Source organism: Struthio camelus, chromosome 23, assembly GCF_040807025.1.
Source record: "Struthio camelus isolate bStrCam1 chromosome 23, bStrCam1.hap1, whole genome shotgun sequence".
Taxonomy (NCBI): Eukaryota; Metazoa; Chordata; class Aves; order Struthioniformes; family Struthionidae; genus Struthio; species Struthio camelus.
Genome location: NC_090964.1, coordinates 6,172,518 through 6,190,358, shown reverse-complemented (window position 1 = coordinate 6,190,358; position 17,841 = coordinate 6,172,518). Strand labels below are relative to the sequence as shown.

At 53.3% G+C, this 17,841-nt stretch overlaps 2 protein-coding genes and 1 long non-coding RNA gene across 9 annotated transcripts in view; 1 reads left to right on the top strand and 2 right to left on the bottom strand.

Annotated features, from left to right (window-relative positions):
- Positions 1–3,822, bottom strand: part of YTHDF2 (YTH N6-methyladenosine RNA binding protein F2) — a 23,351-nt gene extending 19,529 nt beyond the window's left edge. Inside the window, exons 1-3 of one of the 3 annotated variants that reach the window (XM_068917208.1) lie at positions 3,524–3,822; positions 3,219–3,243; positions 2,750–2,829 (exon numbers count right to left, since the gene is read on the bottom strand). In XM_068917208.1, coding sequence (XP_068773309.1) covers positions 2,750–2,829; positions 3,219–3,243; positions 3,524–3,550 — 132 coding nt within the window. In that variant the 5' untranslated portion in view covers positions 3,551–3,822. The other 2 variants (XM_068917209.1, XM_068917210.1) reach the window with 2 other exon arrangements.
- On the top strand, positions 3,155–6,087 carry LOC138062006 (uncharacterized). Its single transcript, XR_011135967.1, has 2 exons — positions 3,155–3,283; positions 5,228–6,087. It is a non-coding gene; the product is annotated as an uncharacterized lncRNA (long non-coding RNA).
- On the bottom strand, positions 5,959–17,841 carry GMEB1 (glucocorticoid modulatory element binding protein 1). 5 transcript variants are annotated; one of them, XM_068917213.1, is made up of 10 exons: positions 17,731–17,841; positions 15,518–15,706; positions 14,226–14,308; positions 13,133–13,257; positions 12,030–12,133; positions 11,431–11,585; positions 10,534–10,662; positions 9,654–9,791; positions 8,393–8,530; positions 5,959–7,244 (listed from the first exon to the last, which is right to left on the bottom strand). In XM_068917213.1, the coding sequence occupies exons 2-10, from the start codon at positions 15,643–15,645 to the stop codon at positions 6,538–6,540; spliced, it is 1,707 nt and encodes a 568-aa protein (XP_068773314.1). In that variant the 5' UTR covers positions 15,646–15,706; positions 17,731–17,841; the 3' UTR covers positions 5,959–6,537. The 5 variants fall into 5 exon arrangements, with proteins under 5 accessions (XP_068773314.1, XP_068773313.1, XP_068773316.1 ...); XM_068917212.1 differs by having other exon boundaries at positions 15,518–15,681; positions 17,731–17,823; XM_068917215.1 differs by having other exon boundaries at positions 8,393–8,515; positions 15,518–15,681; positions 17,731–17,823.

The following is a 17,841-nucleotide window of genomic DNA, read 5'->3' as shown; positions in this document are numbered from 1 at the left end:
TGACTCTAAAGGGCAATTTGTAATGCAAATAAAGGAACTTTAAAAAAACGAAAAAAACAAAAACATATCTCTATATATATATAGAGAGAGAGAGCTAAGCCAGCAACTTATCTTCAGAGGATAGCCTCAATTTTAAGGGTAACCGAATACACTCTCCTGGAAACTGGCTTTAATGGAATATGTACACGCCAGCCTATACTTAAAACCTGAGCCTAACAGAGAAGCCGAGTTTTCTCTCTGCAGGCTTCTCCCTCAAAGTGCATAAAGCACATCACTGTCAGATAAAAATCTGGTCCCTTGTCACCTCTAAATCCTCTTCTATGCTGTTATATGTTTAACTTCAAGAGATAGCTTAATATAGACTATATTAAGGTACCACCTGTGGAATACTCACCAGCTATACTCCCATAATACAGAAGGAGCACAACAGTTAACTAACAGTTGAGAGCCATCAGTTCAAAGCATATTGAAGACAGGCTCACTGCTGTTAACTACCTGCCTCAGTTTCTAGAACTGCACTTTGCTAACATGCTACCTCTCTATGCTACACTGCACTCACACAACTGACACAGTTACTGATTAGCATGCAAATAAAACTTCACCAGCTTTTAATTCTCTCCAATGACTAAGACTTTTTTGCATTGTTATTTCCTCAAATTCACTATTCCTCTGCACCTCTCCACCTCAGACTAGAAGTGGTGTTAGAACTGGTGTCTGGGCTTGGTTATTGTTGCTGCTTAGGTTTTTTTTTTTTTTTAAACTGTTTAAGAATCACTTACTGTGTATCTGAGATTTAAAATATACAGTAACCTAATTTACTAAGCTGACAAGTTAGTAACAGTCGCCTCTGAAATAGCAGCCCTTGAATTAAGGGCCATGAAACCTTGTGACTTAGTTACCTAGCATTTGTGTGGATAACTCAGCGATTTCAAAAACATTCCCATCACTCTAGAGCAGTTGGCTGCATTTAAATCACTTTTCAGTGTGTTATCTGTAATTCCCTTTCCCATCTACAGAAAAGAGGTGTAACCTTTGGTAGTTTTGTATCAGGAGCCTGGCTTATTGGCTCAGCAGCACCATGGTCACCTCAAGGCTTAACCCTGGGTTTTTGATCTCTATTATATGAGGTGTTAAAACATGAATGGGAGCAGAAAAGCAACACAACGTAGTGAGACACTGCAATAAAGTCACCCTAAAGTTTTATTCAAAGTTACCATAGCATTTTACCTCACTCTTGATGAATTTCTAGAACAACATCCCTGCTGCACCTCCTGGGGAACACTCCAATCACTCCCCCCCCACCCTTTCCTTTTTATTTCTTTAATGTTTTACCAGTTGTGACACACAAAGAGAGAAAAACTAAATAGCCAAAAGTTATTATCAAATACACAAAATAGAGTAAAATAACACTTTGCCTCTAACATCATAACAACATTCACTCTATTTAGGAGGTTTAAATAAAACTATACTTTGCATGAAATATTTTCACGTTCAGAAAAAGCCCAGAAATTGGGGACATTAATTTCTGGGACAGAAAAAAAAAAATCACCATCAAATGAACAGAGCAAGGAAAGCAGCTAGTTTTATTCAAGACCTAAGAAACAAATCACGCTCGCTCACTCTATGCAATTCAAACCTAGGTCTGTAATTTTTAGGCAGCTAAATGTAGTTAAGTGTTCTTAACGGACAGGCTGAATTCTGAGGATTACAGAAGAGTTGGCAGGACCTTGAAGAATATTTAGTTATATTTTTAGCACAAAGCAGGAACATACTTGTTGAAAGTTAAACCGAAACAGAAAACTGTTCTTGAGGTCAAAAAAAAAAAAAAAGCATCACCACTACCTGAAAAATGTATGTTAACTAATAAATACAAAAAAAGAATATAGAGAGGGGGAAAAAAAAACAGAGCAGCTTATACTTACTAATCACAACTGGGGAAGAAAAAGGAGCCAACAGAATGAACTAACTGCTCCAGTCTTACTACAGATGTTTATCTATAATGCTTACTTGTAATATCTAATCAGCTGAACTCCATCTGTTATGTGCCACTCTCCTACTGCTCATAAAAAAACCCGTTAACAATGGAGCTAATCTCAAATAAAAAGTTAAGAGGAAAAGTATCTGGAAATGTGGCTTTCAGGAGCTAATCACAAACTCTCCAGCCCAACTTCTAATTAAAAGTTTTTAAAAGGTCTTTACAGCATTTATCATATCTGTGTTCTGTGGGGTTTTTTTGGTGGAAAAACAGAAAACCCCATGACGTGCCTTTTCAGTTTGATAGAGATAAGAACGTTGATAATAGCCTCCAAAGCATTACTGCATTTTACTAAGAAATTTCACAATGCAATACAGTGTATTTGCTCTTGCAGTATAAAGAACCAGAAACAAGCAAGGAAGCTGTGTCATAACAGTAAAACTGAAAGATTAGAAACAGTAACTTCAAGGTAGTTAATAATTCCTGTCATTGAAAAATGGGCTGAATTTTAACCGTAGGAAGTTACACCCAGAAAAGTTACTAGAACGTTTACACCTAACACCCCACAATATAATGGTGTTCAGTAGTTTCTGTCTGGAGAAGCATATAGACAAATTGGATATTACCACCAATGCTACAGAAAGCTGGCAAATATTAAATACAATTAGTGGAAACAAGGAACAAAAGTGATGCCAAATCTGCCTTAGCTAGAGAGCAGCAGGAAGTCAGGGGACTTTTGGCATGTCCTGCCAGTTAGCAGGTACTCTTACTCACCGGCCTGGCCTGGGGGCTCAAGTAGGGTTCAAAGTCATCATCATTTAACCCATCCTTCTGATGCACAGATCCATTTTGCACTGAGAAAGAGAGTTACAGCATTAGAAATAACTCGGCAAACAAACCCAAACACGAACACCTGCCGACTTAAGAGTACTTAAAGACAGACCTGATACCGTAACTACACCCCAGGGCCTAGCGATGTACCACGCTTAGCCCAGCGGAGGGAGGAAACGCTCTTCGCCAGCGCGCAGACTAACGTCCTGCTAACCAGAAAGTTTCCCCAGCCCCAGAAACCGCGACTCATTTCACAGCTCATCATTTTTTCCGAGCCGCCTCAGCCACCGCGAGCCGAGGATATAAACCCAGGAAAACGCCGCGGCAGAAGCCCTTCCCGGCCTTCCCCCGCCGCCGGGCGCAACTTCCCCGCAGCACGCCCGCTCCCCGGCCCGCCGCCCCCGCCGCTCACCTTTGTTGCCTTGGCCCTTGGGTCTCTGGCGCGGCGGCGCGGCATGGGAAGAGAGAGGGAGAGCGGTGAGTCAGGGGGGAGCGGCGGCGGCCGGGGGGGAGGGGGGAGGCCCGGGCCCGCCGCGGCCCGCGCGCACAATAGAGGCGCGGCCCTGAGGGGGGGAGGCCGCCGCCGCCGCCCGCCCGCGCCCCCCTCCGCCGCTAGGCCCGAGCCGCGGCCTCGCCTAGCGGGCCAGGCCGGAGGAGTGGGGGGGGGGGGGGGGGGGGGAAGGAAGGGAAGGCCGGGCGGCGGCGGCTGGGCCCTACCTGCTCCAGGAGGCTGCTGGCCGACATGGCTCCGCGGCGGGGCTGCTGGCGGGGCGGGGCGGGGGCGGGGCACCGGGCGGCGGCGGCGGCGGCTTTGTCCGGGCGGCGGGGAGCGGGCGCGGCGCGGCTTCCTGGCGGACTCCGACTCGCCCGCGGCGGCTGCCTAGCTCGGGCGACGCTCTAGCCAACCCCCTTCGCCTCTCCTTCCGGCCCGCGTCTATGGCCCAGGCCCGCCGCCTCGCGCCCACACGCGCTCCCTGGGCGTCACGCGGCACAGCGCGCGCGCCGCGCTCCCAGGCACAATGGCGTGGGGGGGGGGGGAGGCGGGAGGAGGAAGGGCGCGACGCATGACGGGCCGGCGGAGGACCCGGCGGGTCGGGGCCGCCAGCGCCCCCGCGCGGCCGGGCGCGGGCACTGCAGGCGGGGGCCGGTTGGGGGGGAGGGGGCGCCTCTTAAAGGGCCAGGCGCCCCGTGGGGGGGGGGGAGGGGGGCTGGAGATTTAGCTTTTTCCCCTCAAAACCCCTGGCAAACCCCAGGCTTGGCCACTGCGCGCTGCTCAGCGGCCTCCTCCCCCAGCTGCCCTGCCCCAGACTTTGGCTCTCGGCCTCCCCCCCAGCCCACGAGCCTCGAGTTAACAGCAGCGTGGCCCAGCGCATCGGGTCCCACCCCGCGATGGGGGGCTCGGCCGTCAGCCACGGCCACCCCCGGGCCGGGCCGGGGTGTTTACAGCCCTCCCCCGAGGGCACGCACGCCGGCACGGGGTCGCTCCAGCCCTCGCCCCTCCGCACCGATTCCCTGAGCCGGTTTCGGGAAAGGCTGGGATCGCAGCGCCGGAGAGCGTCGCGCCTGCGGCGGGGCGGGAGAGGAGCTCCTGCGGGTGCCTGCAGAGCCCCTGCAAACTCAGTGCAGGATTTGCACCAAAGGCACTTTTATCAGGGCTCCCCCCCCCCCGCCGTGCGCGCGCGCCCCACGGGCTCGGCGCCGGAGGAGGGGGTCGCGGCCCCGGCGGGGGTCTCCCACGGCGTGTCCTCAGGGGAAGGGGAGCGCCGGCGGGTCCCAGGCGGAGCAAACCTGGGAAAGGAGCAGTCGGCATGTGCCGCGAGCCCCGATCTGGGGCGGTTTCCGGAACGGACCTCTGTCCCCCTCCTGACCAAGGGACCTGCCTGCGCAGGGCAAGCAGGAGAGGAAATCGGGCGAAGGCTCCCGGACACCAAGGGAAAAAGAGGGAGAAGAGCAGCCCCTGGGGACAACAGCCCTGACCCACAATTCATACCATCCGGCTTCCACTTCTGCCTGTCCGCAGGCGCCTTGAACAGGGCCCGCTTCCCCCTGCCTCGCACACACGCTCCTCCCTGTCCCCAGTGGGTATAAACTGCTACCAGCTCCCAACGCAACCTGAGGCAGCTCAGGGATGGATCAGGCCCGGTGCAGCTCTGTGTCTGCAATCCGCCACTAAAAAGCAGGTGAAACACTTCCCTCCCGAGCCGAAGTGCGGGGTGCGGGTGGCAGCGCTCCTCCCGCGGCGGCAGCAGGTACAGGGGCCTCGGAAAGGGAGGCCGGGTCGTCCCGCGCTGCTTTTAAGATCACGGAGCTGCCTTTGACCTACCGACGAATAAACCACTCAAGCATCGTTTGGTTTTTTCCTTTTAATGCAAAAAATAGCCAAACACATCTTCCTTCTCCCTCCCCACCCACCCTCCCCAGGTCCCTTTCCTTTGCTGTTGTTTTGCTTAATATTTCCAGCCAAGCAGCTTCCCCCCTCCCAGCCCTCCCAAACCTCCGCAGCTCAGACAGCACCCAGCGATTCTCCCCCTTCCTTCTTCCCACCGCGGCGAAGCTCAAAGGGACCCGCCAACGAAGAGAGAGGGAAGGCGGGAGAACGGAGGGGCAGCCACGTTATTTCAGCAACGTGCCGGTTCTAATCCTGCAAAGAGATTAAAGGAAGAAAGAAGAAAAAATACAAAAATAAAACCACCAAACGAGTAGCGACAAGCACGGAGCAGCTCCAGCACACAGTGTAAACAGAAGGCGCCCCGATCCGGAGTCCAGCTCTCCCGAAAAGCAACAGCACAACATGCTTTGTACATCCCGAAGGTCCCTGCAGCGCTACGCTGAACAGCGAAGAGGGAGGCTGTGGTTTTCAGCTTGAGTTGATTTTTTTTGGCCTTTATGTACAAGGCTGAAGTGATCTCGGAGTCTCCAAACAACGTCTGTAGCACCGAGCCTGGCCAGGTGGGGAAAGGGAAGGAGGAAAGGTGCCATGGGAAGAGGCAGGATTTGGATTTGGGAACCCAAGACCAGCAAGAGCAAGTCCAGAACTTTGCATGTGGCAAATCTGGACAAGGGAAGGGAACAAACAAATACAAAAAAAATCGATATAAAAACAACTTGTGTGAACGAGGGGGAAAACACGGACAGTAAAGTCAGGGTTACTGTTTTCTTCCCCAAAGCAAAAATAATTAAAAAAAAAAATCTCAGCTGAGGTGACAGTGAAGAGTCCAACAGAAATTCCTTCCCTGGAGGAAAATAAAAATACAAATGAGGTACCTGTTCCACCCCAAAGCCATCACCCCCTTCCCACAATCACGTCAATGCTCCAGTCACTGGTTATTGTCTCTCTGAAATAAAATAGTCCCAGCTGTGGGCAGGCCTGGGTCAGAAGCACCATGCATGTGGCCTGTGCCACCGTGCGCTCTCAGTGTTGGGAGCCCTTGCCCAGTTCCTCCCTGCTGTGGGTTGTTCAGCAGAGATCCAGTCTCTTCTTGACCCTACAAACAGGTGGTATTGTTCAGTGCTCCACGGAGACGGAGCCTTTTCCAGGTCTCACGTGTTTCTCCACCTTTTTTGTTAAAAAAATTTTTTTTTATATATATATATATATATATATTTTATATACTGTACAATGAAAATATCCATGGAAACAAATGGGGTGGCTGGAAAAAAACGTTTAACAAAAAAACCCCAAAATAAGACAAATCCCCAACTCTTCCCCAAACTGATGCTCGCCTTCCCTGCTAGTCCTCCAAGACCACAATCTCCACGTTATGGACCTGGTGCTGATGGTCGTCCACATCTCCCACCACTTTCTCCTCAGTCCTCAGCTCCGTCTCCAGGATCACAGCTTTGCCCTCCGAATCGTCTGTATCTGCCTCAGGATCTGGCGCTGGGTCGATCTCTATGATGGTCTGTCCGTCGTCCGAGGTGCCCTCCACGGCTTGGATGGTGGAGGTGAGACCGGACTCCATGGCCACCAGTTCCACGGGGTTCACCACAGCTGCCACATTCGCCAGGGCGCCGCTGTCCTGCATCGCTGCCGAGCTCAGCAATGCCAGGCTGGAGGACGGGTGGAGGGTCACCGTGTCGGAGGAGCTGGTCTTGGAGGAGGACACCACGGTGGCATATCGGAAGAGCTGGGAGCCAGTTGGCAAGGTATGAACAGTCACTGGGCTGGAGCCTTGGCTAATGGTTGCCACCGGGATATTGCCCACTGAGAACTGCTGTCCAACGGGTGCAATAGCAATGGGCGAGATGACCGTGAACTGAGGCTGTTGGATGGGGGTGGAGGGACTGAGGACAGTGGCGGAAGCAGGGCGCTGCAGGCGGGGTCTCTTGGGGGGCTTGGGAGCACTGACGGGCATCAGAACCACATTCTGGATGGTCTGCGACTTCGCCTTCTGGTCCTTGGCGAGTTTCTTCTGCTCCTCCAGCTGGCGCTCCAGGTCTGCAAAGAGAACAGCTAAGCAATGTGTTGGGCTATGGCAAACACCGCTCTGGGAACTCAGAGGACTCGAGGGCTCCACGAATGGCCGTTACATCCCTCGTTGTGCGAAGGGAGGTTTCTTAACTGCCCAGTCTAGCATTTCCCCCCATCCACTCAAGATCAAATGGCTCTGAAGGGAAAGGCCAGACTCTCCTGCCCTCCGGCTTGCGACGCTCACTTACACTGACCTGCTAAATGTTCTGTGCCCACTCAGCCTGCTTTGGCCAACTGTCAGAGCCTGCATCAGGAACAGGCAGCAAAGTTCCAGCCGTGCCCTTTTCCCCTCTGTTCCAGTGCTGTTAGCTACTTCCATTATCTTCTCACTGCTGAGGTGGGCACTTCTGCTCCCCAGGCTAGACCCATTTATGAGGGAGAGGGGACAAGCCCCTCTGGGCAGTGCAAACTGCTGCCTGAGCTTGGCTGGATCCTTTTCGCAGGAGCCCAGCATCCATACCTGGGACAGGGAGCAGGACTGCCTGGGTCAACACAAACATCTCCTCCCTCCACCTTTGTCTGTGTGAACGCTGGAAGTCAAAAGTAGCACAGTAACATCTCATTTATCCAGGGCAGTAGGGGACTAGGACATCTCAGATAAGAACAGGTCCTACAAGATGCAGCGAGGGAGAGGCATCCACCAAACAGTTGCGAAGAAACCTTTTAGGCTTATTGGCTTCATCTCAGGGCAAGCCACACCAGACACTGAATAGCTTCACGCCAAGATAAGAGATAACTCAGCCCCACAGAGAAGCTTATTAGTTTGGGCACAGCACTGCGCGCTGCCTGCAGCTCAGATGACCGCTTCTCAGTTCTTAGCTACTAGCACCTATTTCCTAACGCTGACTGAATCAGACTAGCACAGCCAGCACCTCAGCTTCAGCAAAGGGCACAGCCATCACTTTGGGCTGGTTTAATGCGCCAAGCAACTGCTCACTGCTAGGCACAGGATTGTTTTGGAGCAGTGCGTATTGAACAAGAACCCAAATATGGTCCACTGGGGATTAGGAGGCAGCTGTAAAACAAGGGAGCAATTTTGCATCTGTTGAGGGAAAGTCACATCAATTCCCAAGAGCAGCAACAGGATTAGAAGCCTTACTAGGCATTGACTGTACCTGCCAGAGTGTAAAGAAACTGCTCTTCTCCTTGCTCTGTCTGGTTTTTCCTGTTGTCCAATACCTTCTTGACTGTGTCCATTAGGCCAAATGTGTGAGCAACATTATTCAAGACTGCGGCATCTGCAAGGGAAGTCCCTGTGGATGAGGGCTTAGTTGCACAGGTGGCCAAGAGTCTCTGTCAGACACTCAGCAGATGTTGTTATCACATGAAAAAATCTTCCATTGCTTTCTCTAAAACCACCTCTGTTCTTCCACAAGGGCTAGCTGACAAGGGCAGGCCCAGCTCCCTCATCCTTCTGACATCCAAGGACTAAATAATCCCATTCATATGATAAAAACTGAAACAGAGATGTGTCACCCGAGCAGCTCAGAACTGCTGCAAATGAAAGCATAATTTGCAATTACAGAGATACCAACTAGATCTCCACCTACAAATCGTCACCCCATACTGCTGACAGTGTCATTAACATGCCAGCTCCGCTGAAGGCTGTATAAAATTTCTATTATAATCCACTGACTTCAATCACTCACAGCTTCCAAAAGCTGCCACCTACCAGACGCAAAGATCCACCAGCCCAAAGCTGAATTAGAAGAAAAATGTCATGGGTGGAATGAAGTTTGTGGCTACATGGGTGTTCTCGCAGCAACAGCACTAACCTGAGCTGCTCTGCAACCCTGTGCTCACAGGGCCCTGTGCTGAACTGGATTAGGGAACTGATCCAAGTTAAAAATAACCCTAAAAAGAGGAGGGGAGTTATTTTTAACCCGGATCAGCTCCCCTTCTGGTTCAACCCCAAAAACAGGTTTTCTGGCACAAGTGAGGACAGAACGAGAAGCAAGGGGGCAGGACCTGTTTAAGTCAGCACTGCTGCAGAGAGAAGTGTTTGAACAACTGCGGTCCAAGAATCGAATCTGGGCAGGCTTCAACAAGCACTGGGAGCTGAGGACAGTTGCCTCATGGTCACAGCGTGCTGCCACCGATGGTCTCAGCACAGTGCCACCATCACTTTGTTCGAGGGTGGCATGCGTCTTTCTGCCTCACAGTGGTTTAAGTGAATGCACTTCATGGTTGGGCAGGCTGAGACCACACCCAGACTCAATTCCCACAGCTCAGCTAATGAGCAGTGACTCGGTAACTCATTTACCATCTTGACTCAATAGCTCTAAATTGTGTGGCTGGACCCTTGTCACTCTTTTGCCTGTAGCTCCCCTTTTGAGCATCCTTCCCCCACCACAGAGGCTCTGGCTCTCAACCCACCTGTCATTTGGAAGGGAGACTGACCCAGCCTTTGCTGAACACCTCTTAGCACCTCTTCTATCTCCTTCTGGATGTTGCAGACGACCTCTTCCATCAGTCCCACATCAGCTATTCCCTTCCAGAACATCAGCGTGTCCTCTGGCACAGGGAAAGGAAGAGACAAGAAGGGGGAAGAAGTCAACATGTACAAGCATTTGGCATTTTCCCTCAAGGCTACCTTAAACCCATGCCAAGAGCAGAGAGCTGTCAGGCAAGAGTAACTTTGAAAGGCAACTTCTGATTTGGCCATCGGGGCAGACATGACAAGCAAAAAACAACAACAGAAACAAAAGGGATCCAGGAAGCAAATCAGTAACAGGTTTTCAAACAGCACATGACTTCCAAGGCAACACTTCACTGCCTCTGTTCATCTTCACAGGATGCAGAGCTTATAATCTTCATTTGAGGAAACTACCTAAGCAGATTCCCTAGGAGAGTAAGGCACTGCAGCAGGAGAAACACAGCCAAGAGAGCTGACAGCGGTACTAACATGGAGGTACTAATATGACGCTGCTCACTGACAGTTTCAGTCTAGCTTCAGGCTGGCAGACATTTACATCCCTAAAATGAACAAAAAAAAAAACCTCATTGTACCTAGTGGCAAGTGACAAAAGAGATCATCCATCAGCCACAAGGCTAGGGCTGAAGTCCCACTTTCCCTGCAGCACTGAGGAGCTCTGTTTGGCAGGGCCTTGCATGCCTGGGAAGTGCTGGGATGGCCAAGGAGCTGGGGGACAGCTCTGTCATTGCCTCATCTCCTCTAATTCCCAGGATTTCAGTCTCAAAAACGTAACAGGCAAGAAGAGGGGGAGAAAACCCCCAACAAGCTGCCTGAGCTTACCCGAGATCTCATCCACGTCCTTTTTCATGCCTTCCTCAGTGGCCATGGTGACGGCAGCTGTCAGTGCCGAGTTCCACTCGATCCCCTCCTCCATGCTCTCCTCCGACAGCGCAATCTGGGTGATGCTCCCTGCAGGAAAGGCAACGTCAGCTCTCTCTGCAGCACCCAGAGTGCCAGCCCTGAATCCTTGCTTTGCTTTCCACCTCCCCTACCCTTCCCAGGCTCTTTTTCACTCTTGCAATGAGATTGTTTGTGCCTGGTCTCTTTAAACCGAATTAGCTAAAAGCAAATATTGCTGCTTCTCATTGGAACGGTGATTGTGAAAGGCTCTGGGGCTTCTAGAGGGAAAACCATGTGCCCTCCAGAAAGTAAACTGGAGTCTTGGCATAAAAGGAGCAGAACAAGATCAGAATAAAAAAGGGAGAAAATAAGCCTCAGCCCAGTCACCCAGCAACGCTCCTCCCCTTGTCTCATCACCAGAAAGCTCTATGCATCAGAAATACCCTAATCTCTCAAGAAATGACAGGGTGAGAATCCAAGCTATCTTATAATAGCAGGAGAGATCTGACTCAATCCTAAGTTTCTGAATCAAATTTAGGACACATAAGCCAATGTCTAGCCACTGCAAGGTTTTCTCACGTGGCCACAGTGCCTTTCGAGGGATTCTCCTTAACCTATAGACAACTCTGCCATCTCATCCATCCAGGGTCTTAGAGAAAAGCAACCTTCCCAGAAACCAGAGCAGTAAGTGTCCTGAACGGCGGGACTTCTGTGCTACACCTGGGGAGAAGGTGTAAAGTGCATGAGGGGCAACTCAATTTGGTCAGTCCAAGGGGGGAGGGAAGGAGGCAAGGGGGTGTCACCGGGGACTTGTCACATTGCTAACTGGCTTCCTACCGTCAGCTGATGTGGGAGTCTGCACCACGCTCTGCTGCCCTGGCACTGGTGCTCTGGCACTGCTGATCAGGAGATCAAACTTGGTGCTTCGGCAGGTGTTGGTGCAAACTTTGTCATGCTGGTAGAAGTCGATTTGCCCCGAGTCCATCATCTTCCTGTGCAGGGAGTGGGGAGAGAACCAGGCTCAGCTCAAATCTCAGCCTGGAGACAAAAGGGAGTATCCCACGTGGGAATACTATGGCCTTGGGAAGGAGGGAGAAAAGCAAACCCAGCTCCACTCTGCACACAAAACACCTCTCACAAATAGTGAGTAAATGCCATCCCCCAGCTCCATACACTTGGCTCCGGCTATGGCCCAGGCATGCTCCATCCCCATCAAGTACCACAACACCCATGTGAGGCCACTTCTGTACGAGATGAAGAATCCTGCCCCTCGGACTGTGGGGCCTGGATCTCACCCCTAGAGGCTGCTGCCCAGGTAATGTGAACCTCCAAGAGATCTCCTGGGGACTCCAAAGCAGATAAAATGCCTGCTCGGGACCTTGCAGCTGTGGTGATGAAGTTCTGAAGCTGGATGCAACAGTGAACAAATCAAATACCTCAGCATGATTCCTCCAAGGCGAATGGCTCTCTTCCAGTCCTTTAGGGTAGACTTGCCAGCCAGGTGAACAAAATGCTTCGGGCTGATCAGTTGGTCGTTGAACTACCAACGAGATAAACAACAACTCAGCAAACACAGGGAAACATCACTTGCGGAGAGTGTGTTGGGACATCCAACACAGTCAGTTCAACTCATCTAAGCCTCTGTCTCTACTCAGTTCAACTCATCTGAGCCTCCATCTCTACTCAGAAAGACTAGCTTCTTCCCAAATCCCTATCAGGAACAGACTTTGAATGCCTCAATACAGCACTGCTCATAATAACACAATAGATATATTCGCAGGGAGAACCTGCCACTCACTGGCATTCAAACCACACTGATCTAGCTAGGAACAGCCCTGAAGGCTTTTGTACAGAGCACAAACAAATTAGCTCCTTCTGTGAACATGTACAGTCATCTCTCAGATCATTATGGGAGACTCCTATTACATCAAATGGCCAAGCAACATCTAGCTGACACAGTTATTCACTTGAGCATCTGTTCTGTCCTGCTCCAGTAACTGAAATTATTCCTGTTAGGGGTCAACCATAGACCGATCGCTCCACAGTGGCGCAGGGGGACTCAGCCTCAGCGCGTCAGCTATTACATTAGCACGTTGTCAAGTGAAGAAAGATAACAGTAAAATTTTCTTCCTGATGCATCCTGCTGAGGAAGTAACAGCCTCAGGCGCGGAATATCAGAATACCAAAGGAATGAGACTAGGAAGAAAAGCTCTGGCAGATATCAGTACACATCCCCTACCTGCCTTCAGCTCCAAGCCTCTCACTGGGCCCCAAATATGACTCTGCTTTAAAAGGTAATCAAGAATAGCACAGAAATATAAGGTGGGTGAAAGTGCTTCACTCCTTATCCTACTCTTCTCTTGCTTCTTCCCATGCTAAAACCAACTTTAGTGCTAACAGTCCAGCATGCTGCAAAGGCAGTCTTTCAGCTCCAAGACAAGGCTCGAATGAAACACAAAAAGTAAGAAGGTCCTGTGGAAGTGAAGTGCCAGCACTCGAGAGCAGAGAAGGAAGGAATCCACTATTAAAACTTTGTTACCTTTACACACTTGACATTGATTCCTGGACAGACGAACTTTTTCCAAAGCAGGATGGCTTTGCTCTCCCCACACGTAATGGGGTAGGCAATCTCGATCTCCTCGTTTGTTTCAATGGTGCTGGGGTCTGAGGGAAGAAGAGGTAAAAATGAAATTTTCCACCCAGGAGGCTCAATCCCACAAGGCAAGAGCTGAAAGCTCACAGTTTGTGAGGCCTAGACTCAGGAAACCAAAATAAGGGCCATTCCTAATTCAAGATCAATTCTCTTAGACTTCTCTAATTACTAACTCCAACAGCAACTGGCACCTGCTTTTTAATATAGCAACACTCAAAATGAAGCTCATTTATTAGGAGAACGCGGGATCAGCGATCCAACATGTCTGTAAGGGGCAGAGGGGCGGCAATGAGAACAACCATTATTTGATGGAAAATCCTGCTTTAAAATGTGAAACAGACCAACACTTTGCTCTGGCATCTCATTATTATTATTATTATTCACTAAATCTCTTTTCTGCACACGCAGAGTTCTTTGCTAATATTTCCAGAAGACCTACACCCACACAGAAAGCAGAACACTAGTTAGGATCTAGTGATAACAGCTAACAACAGGAGCCTTTTCCCACATATTCCTCAGGCTGGCAGGGAGCGCACAGGGCCAACCTGCGTGGTTTCTTTGAACGTTTATCACAGATCTATAAAGGTGTTCGGTCAGCGGAGAAAGAACCAACAATCACAGTCTGATATTTCTGCCAGTGCAGGCACAACCATCATCCTAACAGCCATCGTCCCTGCCTGTTAGGGTCTGCACACCATGACTACTGTGAAGTCTCGGCTCCCCTGGACCCCATGGGAGCCCTTACCATTCATTCCACGAGAGCCAGGATCTCAGTTCCAGGACTTTGAGACCAAGCAGTAACAGCAGACTCTTATTCCAGAGTATGCCCAGACCCTGCACCCACATCCATGACAACAGCCTGGGAAACAGCATCTGCAGGGGCAGAGCCAGAAGGAAGCCCAGCGAACCAAAGACACCAGCTCAGCTGCAACTGGCCCTACAGAGGAGGGGATTCTGCCCATGCCAAGGAGGAACTCACCGATCCCTTCTTCTAGTTTGTGTATGGTGTGCGTTTCAACAGCCACTACGGCGGCGCTGGCCTCAGAGCCCTCTTGGTAAATCCTGTTGTAAAAGTGTCCATCGATAAGCAAACTATATAAATCACGGAAAAATTAAGATTCATAGCACAGGGTTAAAAACTTTGTTCCTTTCTTTCCTGCCTGTCCCTTTGGGACACAAATCTTTTCTTTTGCACAGTTTCAATTACACGTTGGTTTTTTTTTTTTTTGCAAGTGCAAAATATGGTAATAGTCCCAAGACCTGAAATATGCAGAGGTGTTTCCAGTTCTATCACCTCACCCTCAGCATTGCCCGTACAACTGAAAACACTCTGCACTACGTTTCCCTGTACCTTTTCCTCTGATTTCTGATAGAAGCAGTTACCCACAACAACAGGAAACAGAGCTCAATGACCCAGGATTTCCCTTCCAGCCCTGTGTGACATTCTGCAGCATCGGTTACTTCCCCTGGGGGATCACGTAGGGAAGAGTCATTGTCAGGCCTACATGCAAAAGGGCCGAGGCAATTACACTAATAGCAACCCCATGCTGCAAACGTTATCAAACTAGAGTCAGTATATTTTCATGCTGATTGATACAGATATAAGATGAAATGCCTGGTGGCAGCCACCTTCCGTAACAGCTGCCAGTTCAGAGCATCACAAAACAATTCCCTCTAACCTCCCTGCTTCATTGTGTTTTCAATCAGGATCTACAAAAGCAGGCACAGAAGCATATGCAGATATGAATGCACAATCACAAGCTGTCGCCCTGTGCGTGGCACAGATCACCACGTGAAACAGCTGCAATATTGCAAAAAGCCACCCTGAGGACGGAGAGGGAGCAGCAAAAGGAAGCCCGGGGGAACGCGTGGCCGGGGCAGCACCGCTGACCGCACACCTTGGCCCGCTTCCGCCCAGCGCCTGTCTAGCCGCTTCCCCGCATCCACGGCCACGTTGGCTGGCGGGTGGCTGTGTACGTTGCAAAATGCAGATACGGTATCGCGGGGACACATCTCCACAGAAGGATCCCAGTCCTCGGAAGCCCCACGCCAGCGACGCACAACAGCTATTTTAAGTTCTCGTTGGGGAGGTTTCCGGCAGTTTTATTTTTCTCTCTCCCTTTATCGTGCGCAAATCAAAACAGACAAAAACCTCACCCTGCTGCAAAACACAGCACCACTCGGTCCCCACATCACACAACGCTGCCAGATGCAGCCTCCCCCCCACTCCGCCAGGCATCTCCCAGACACAGCAGTACGTGTACCACTCACCCTTGCTGCACCGGCTGGAGCTGTAAGATCACTTGGGTTTTGGTATCCTCCGGGTTCTCCCCTTCGTTTCCCTCACTTGGTACGACCACCACATCACCCACAGGGACGCTCACTTCGGCATTCGCCATCTCTCACATGAAGGCCGGTCGCTGGGTACCACGGTGCTGCAGCGGACAAGCAGAGGCAGAGCTGTGCCGCGGGAAGAACCAGACCACCGCTGCCTATGCGCCGGCGGGGAACAGGGACGCTTTGTAAGCATCGTCCCCGAGAGCCCCGCCGCGGCAAACGCAGCGGCTCCGGACTCGCAGGCACTGCGGGCTTCACGGAGCAGCTCTCAGACTTGCGAGACGGAACCAGGCATTATTGTAAATTCACCACGAAAGAGAGACAGCAGGTATCTGTCAATACCCCCGTTCTCTCCAGAGAGGATTTCTCCTCGCCTGTCGATCACGATAGCTGGGAACATCTGATCCGATGATACAAACATGACACACACACTTGCCCACAATGCCATCCCTCTAATAACTTTAACGGCCGATAACACAGCGTCTTTTGGGGGGCTCTGCAGCTTACCAGCCCAGCCCTGCAGACTCGGTGCCGGCCAAGCAAAGCCACACGCTAGGTTTTGGCAAGAGCCACAACAGCGCAGGGAGGCAGGTTTCTAAGCGAGAGCTTCTGCCCCTAGGCGGGAACCCTTCCAGGCGGCAGCGTGATGCTGTCATCTTTCAGCACCGCCAAGGGGCCGGGGACAGAGCCCTTCTGCTGCGCACAAGCTGCAGAGAAGTGTGTATTCCTCGTGCCAGAGGTGGAGCGAGACGCAGCGACGCAGAAGGTCCTTGCAGTGTTTTCCCGCAGGGATATTTGCTGCGCTGTGGGGGACCGCTTCCTACCGCTACGCAGGAAAGCGCCAAGGTGATTTTGTGAGCGGGGGAATGAAGAGTGTGGGAAGAGGAGAAACACATCACTCCACAATAATTCAGTGCTACGTTCCAAGCGCCGTTCCAGATTACCCTCTTGGGTTTCGAACCCCTCCCCAGTTTGTTCCTCATCTGCCTCTACGCGATGCCCAATGCTCTGCGCCTCCAAGCCTGCGTGCTGGGAGACGCCTTTTGCTCAGAGCCTCCTGACATCTGCACCGGCCTCCGCACGCGCCTCCGCACTGTTAATTGTCCCTCTCCGCAGGGCCGACGGGGCCGCGGCGGCTGCGTTCGAGGCTGGGCGCAGGCAGGGTTTCTCAGCGGCCGAGCTCCCGCCGCGGCCTCAACTGGAGCGCGGCTCCGGCCGAGCTGAAGCGCGAGGCACGGCTCGTTGCGGCGGAGGCGTGGAAAGGCCCGGCGGAGGCCAGCGCGCGCTCGGGCCCCCGGGACGCTCCCGTCTGGCACCAGGAAGGCGTTCTGGCAAAAGCAAGGGGGGCCGGGGGCCGGCTCCCGGGACCGCCCCTGCCCCGCCGGCTGCAGGAGACGACAGGAGCCGCTTGCCCGGCGCCCTCGCTCCGGGCTGGGGCGCGCCGCCGGGCGGCCCCGCGGCGAGGCAGGGCTGCGGGCTTCACAGCGGCCGCAGCGCAGCTCCCCGCGAGCCGCCGGCCGGCGGGAGGGACCCTGGGCCGCGGCCCCCGGCCACGGCCGCTCCAGTCACAGCAGAAGGCGGCGCTCGCTCGGCGTTTCGGCGCGGGGGGGGCCGCGCCGGGGCCGGGGGGGGGCTGCAGGCGCCGGTCTCCTCTGCCCGGGGCCCCCCACGCCAGGTCCCCCAATCGGGGGTCGCCGGCCCCCCGGCCAGGCCGCCGCTGCCGGCCCCTCGGCGGGGAGGAAGGCGATGGGGTCAGAGGTCAGCGCGGCGGGGGCAAAGGGCGCCGCGCCCCCCCGCGGGCAGCCCCCGAGGTCAAGGGTCACGGCGGGGGGGAAGGAGCGGGCCCCCCCCCGGCGCGCGGCCCCCCCCCCCGGCCGGCGCCGAAGGGCGGGGCTGCCCGGGGGAGGGGCGGGGCCTCCCCTCCCCTCCCCCCCCGCCGCGGGCGGACGCAGCGGCTCGGCCCCCCCCCCGCGGCGCGCGACGTCCGCCCTCGCGGCGGCGGCACGTACGGCGGCGCGCGCTGGGGCGCCCCCTCCCCTCGCGGGCCGGGCCGGGCCCCCCTGCCCGCCCCGCCCCGCCCCGCCCGCGCGCCGCCGCGCCGCCTGGCCCCTCCCGGCTCCCGTAGCGCGGCGCCGGCCGGCCCTTACCGTCGCCGAGCGGCCGAGTCCGGGGGCTGAGAGAAGGGGGAGGGGGAGGGCGAAGCGGGCCGGGCAGCACTGAGCATGCGCAGTCGCCGCGCTGGCCTCGGCCGCCAGCAC

What these genes read in the sequence shown, in the direction of transcription:
- GMEB1 (XM_068917213.1), bottom strand. Translation starts at nt 15,645, where the DNA reads ATGGCGAATGCCGAAGTGAGCGTCCCTGTGGGTGATGTGGTGGTCGTA. An exon ending in GACTCCCACATCAGCTGACG is followed by an intron (nt 10,663 to 11,430) that starts GTAGGAAGCCAG and finishes CCTTTCCTGCAG; the next exon opens with GGAGCATCACCCAGATTGCG. An exon ending in GTCTCCCTTCCAAATGACAG is followed by an intron (nt 8,531 to 9,653) that starts GTGGGTTGAGAG and finishes CCTCATCCACAG; the next exon opens with GGACTTCCCTTGCAGATGCC.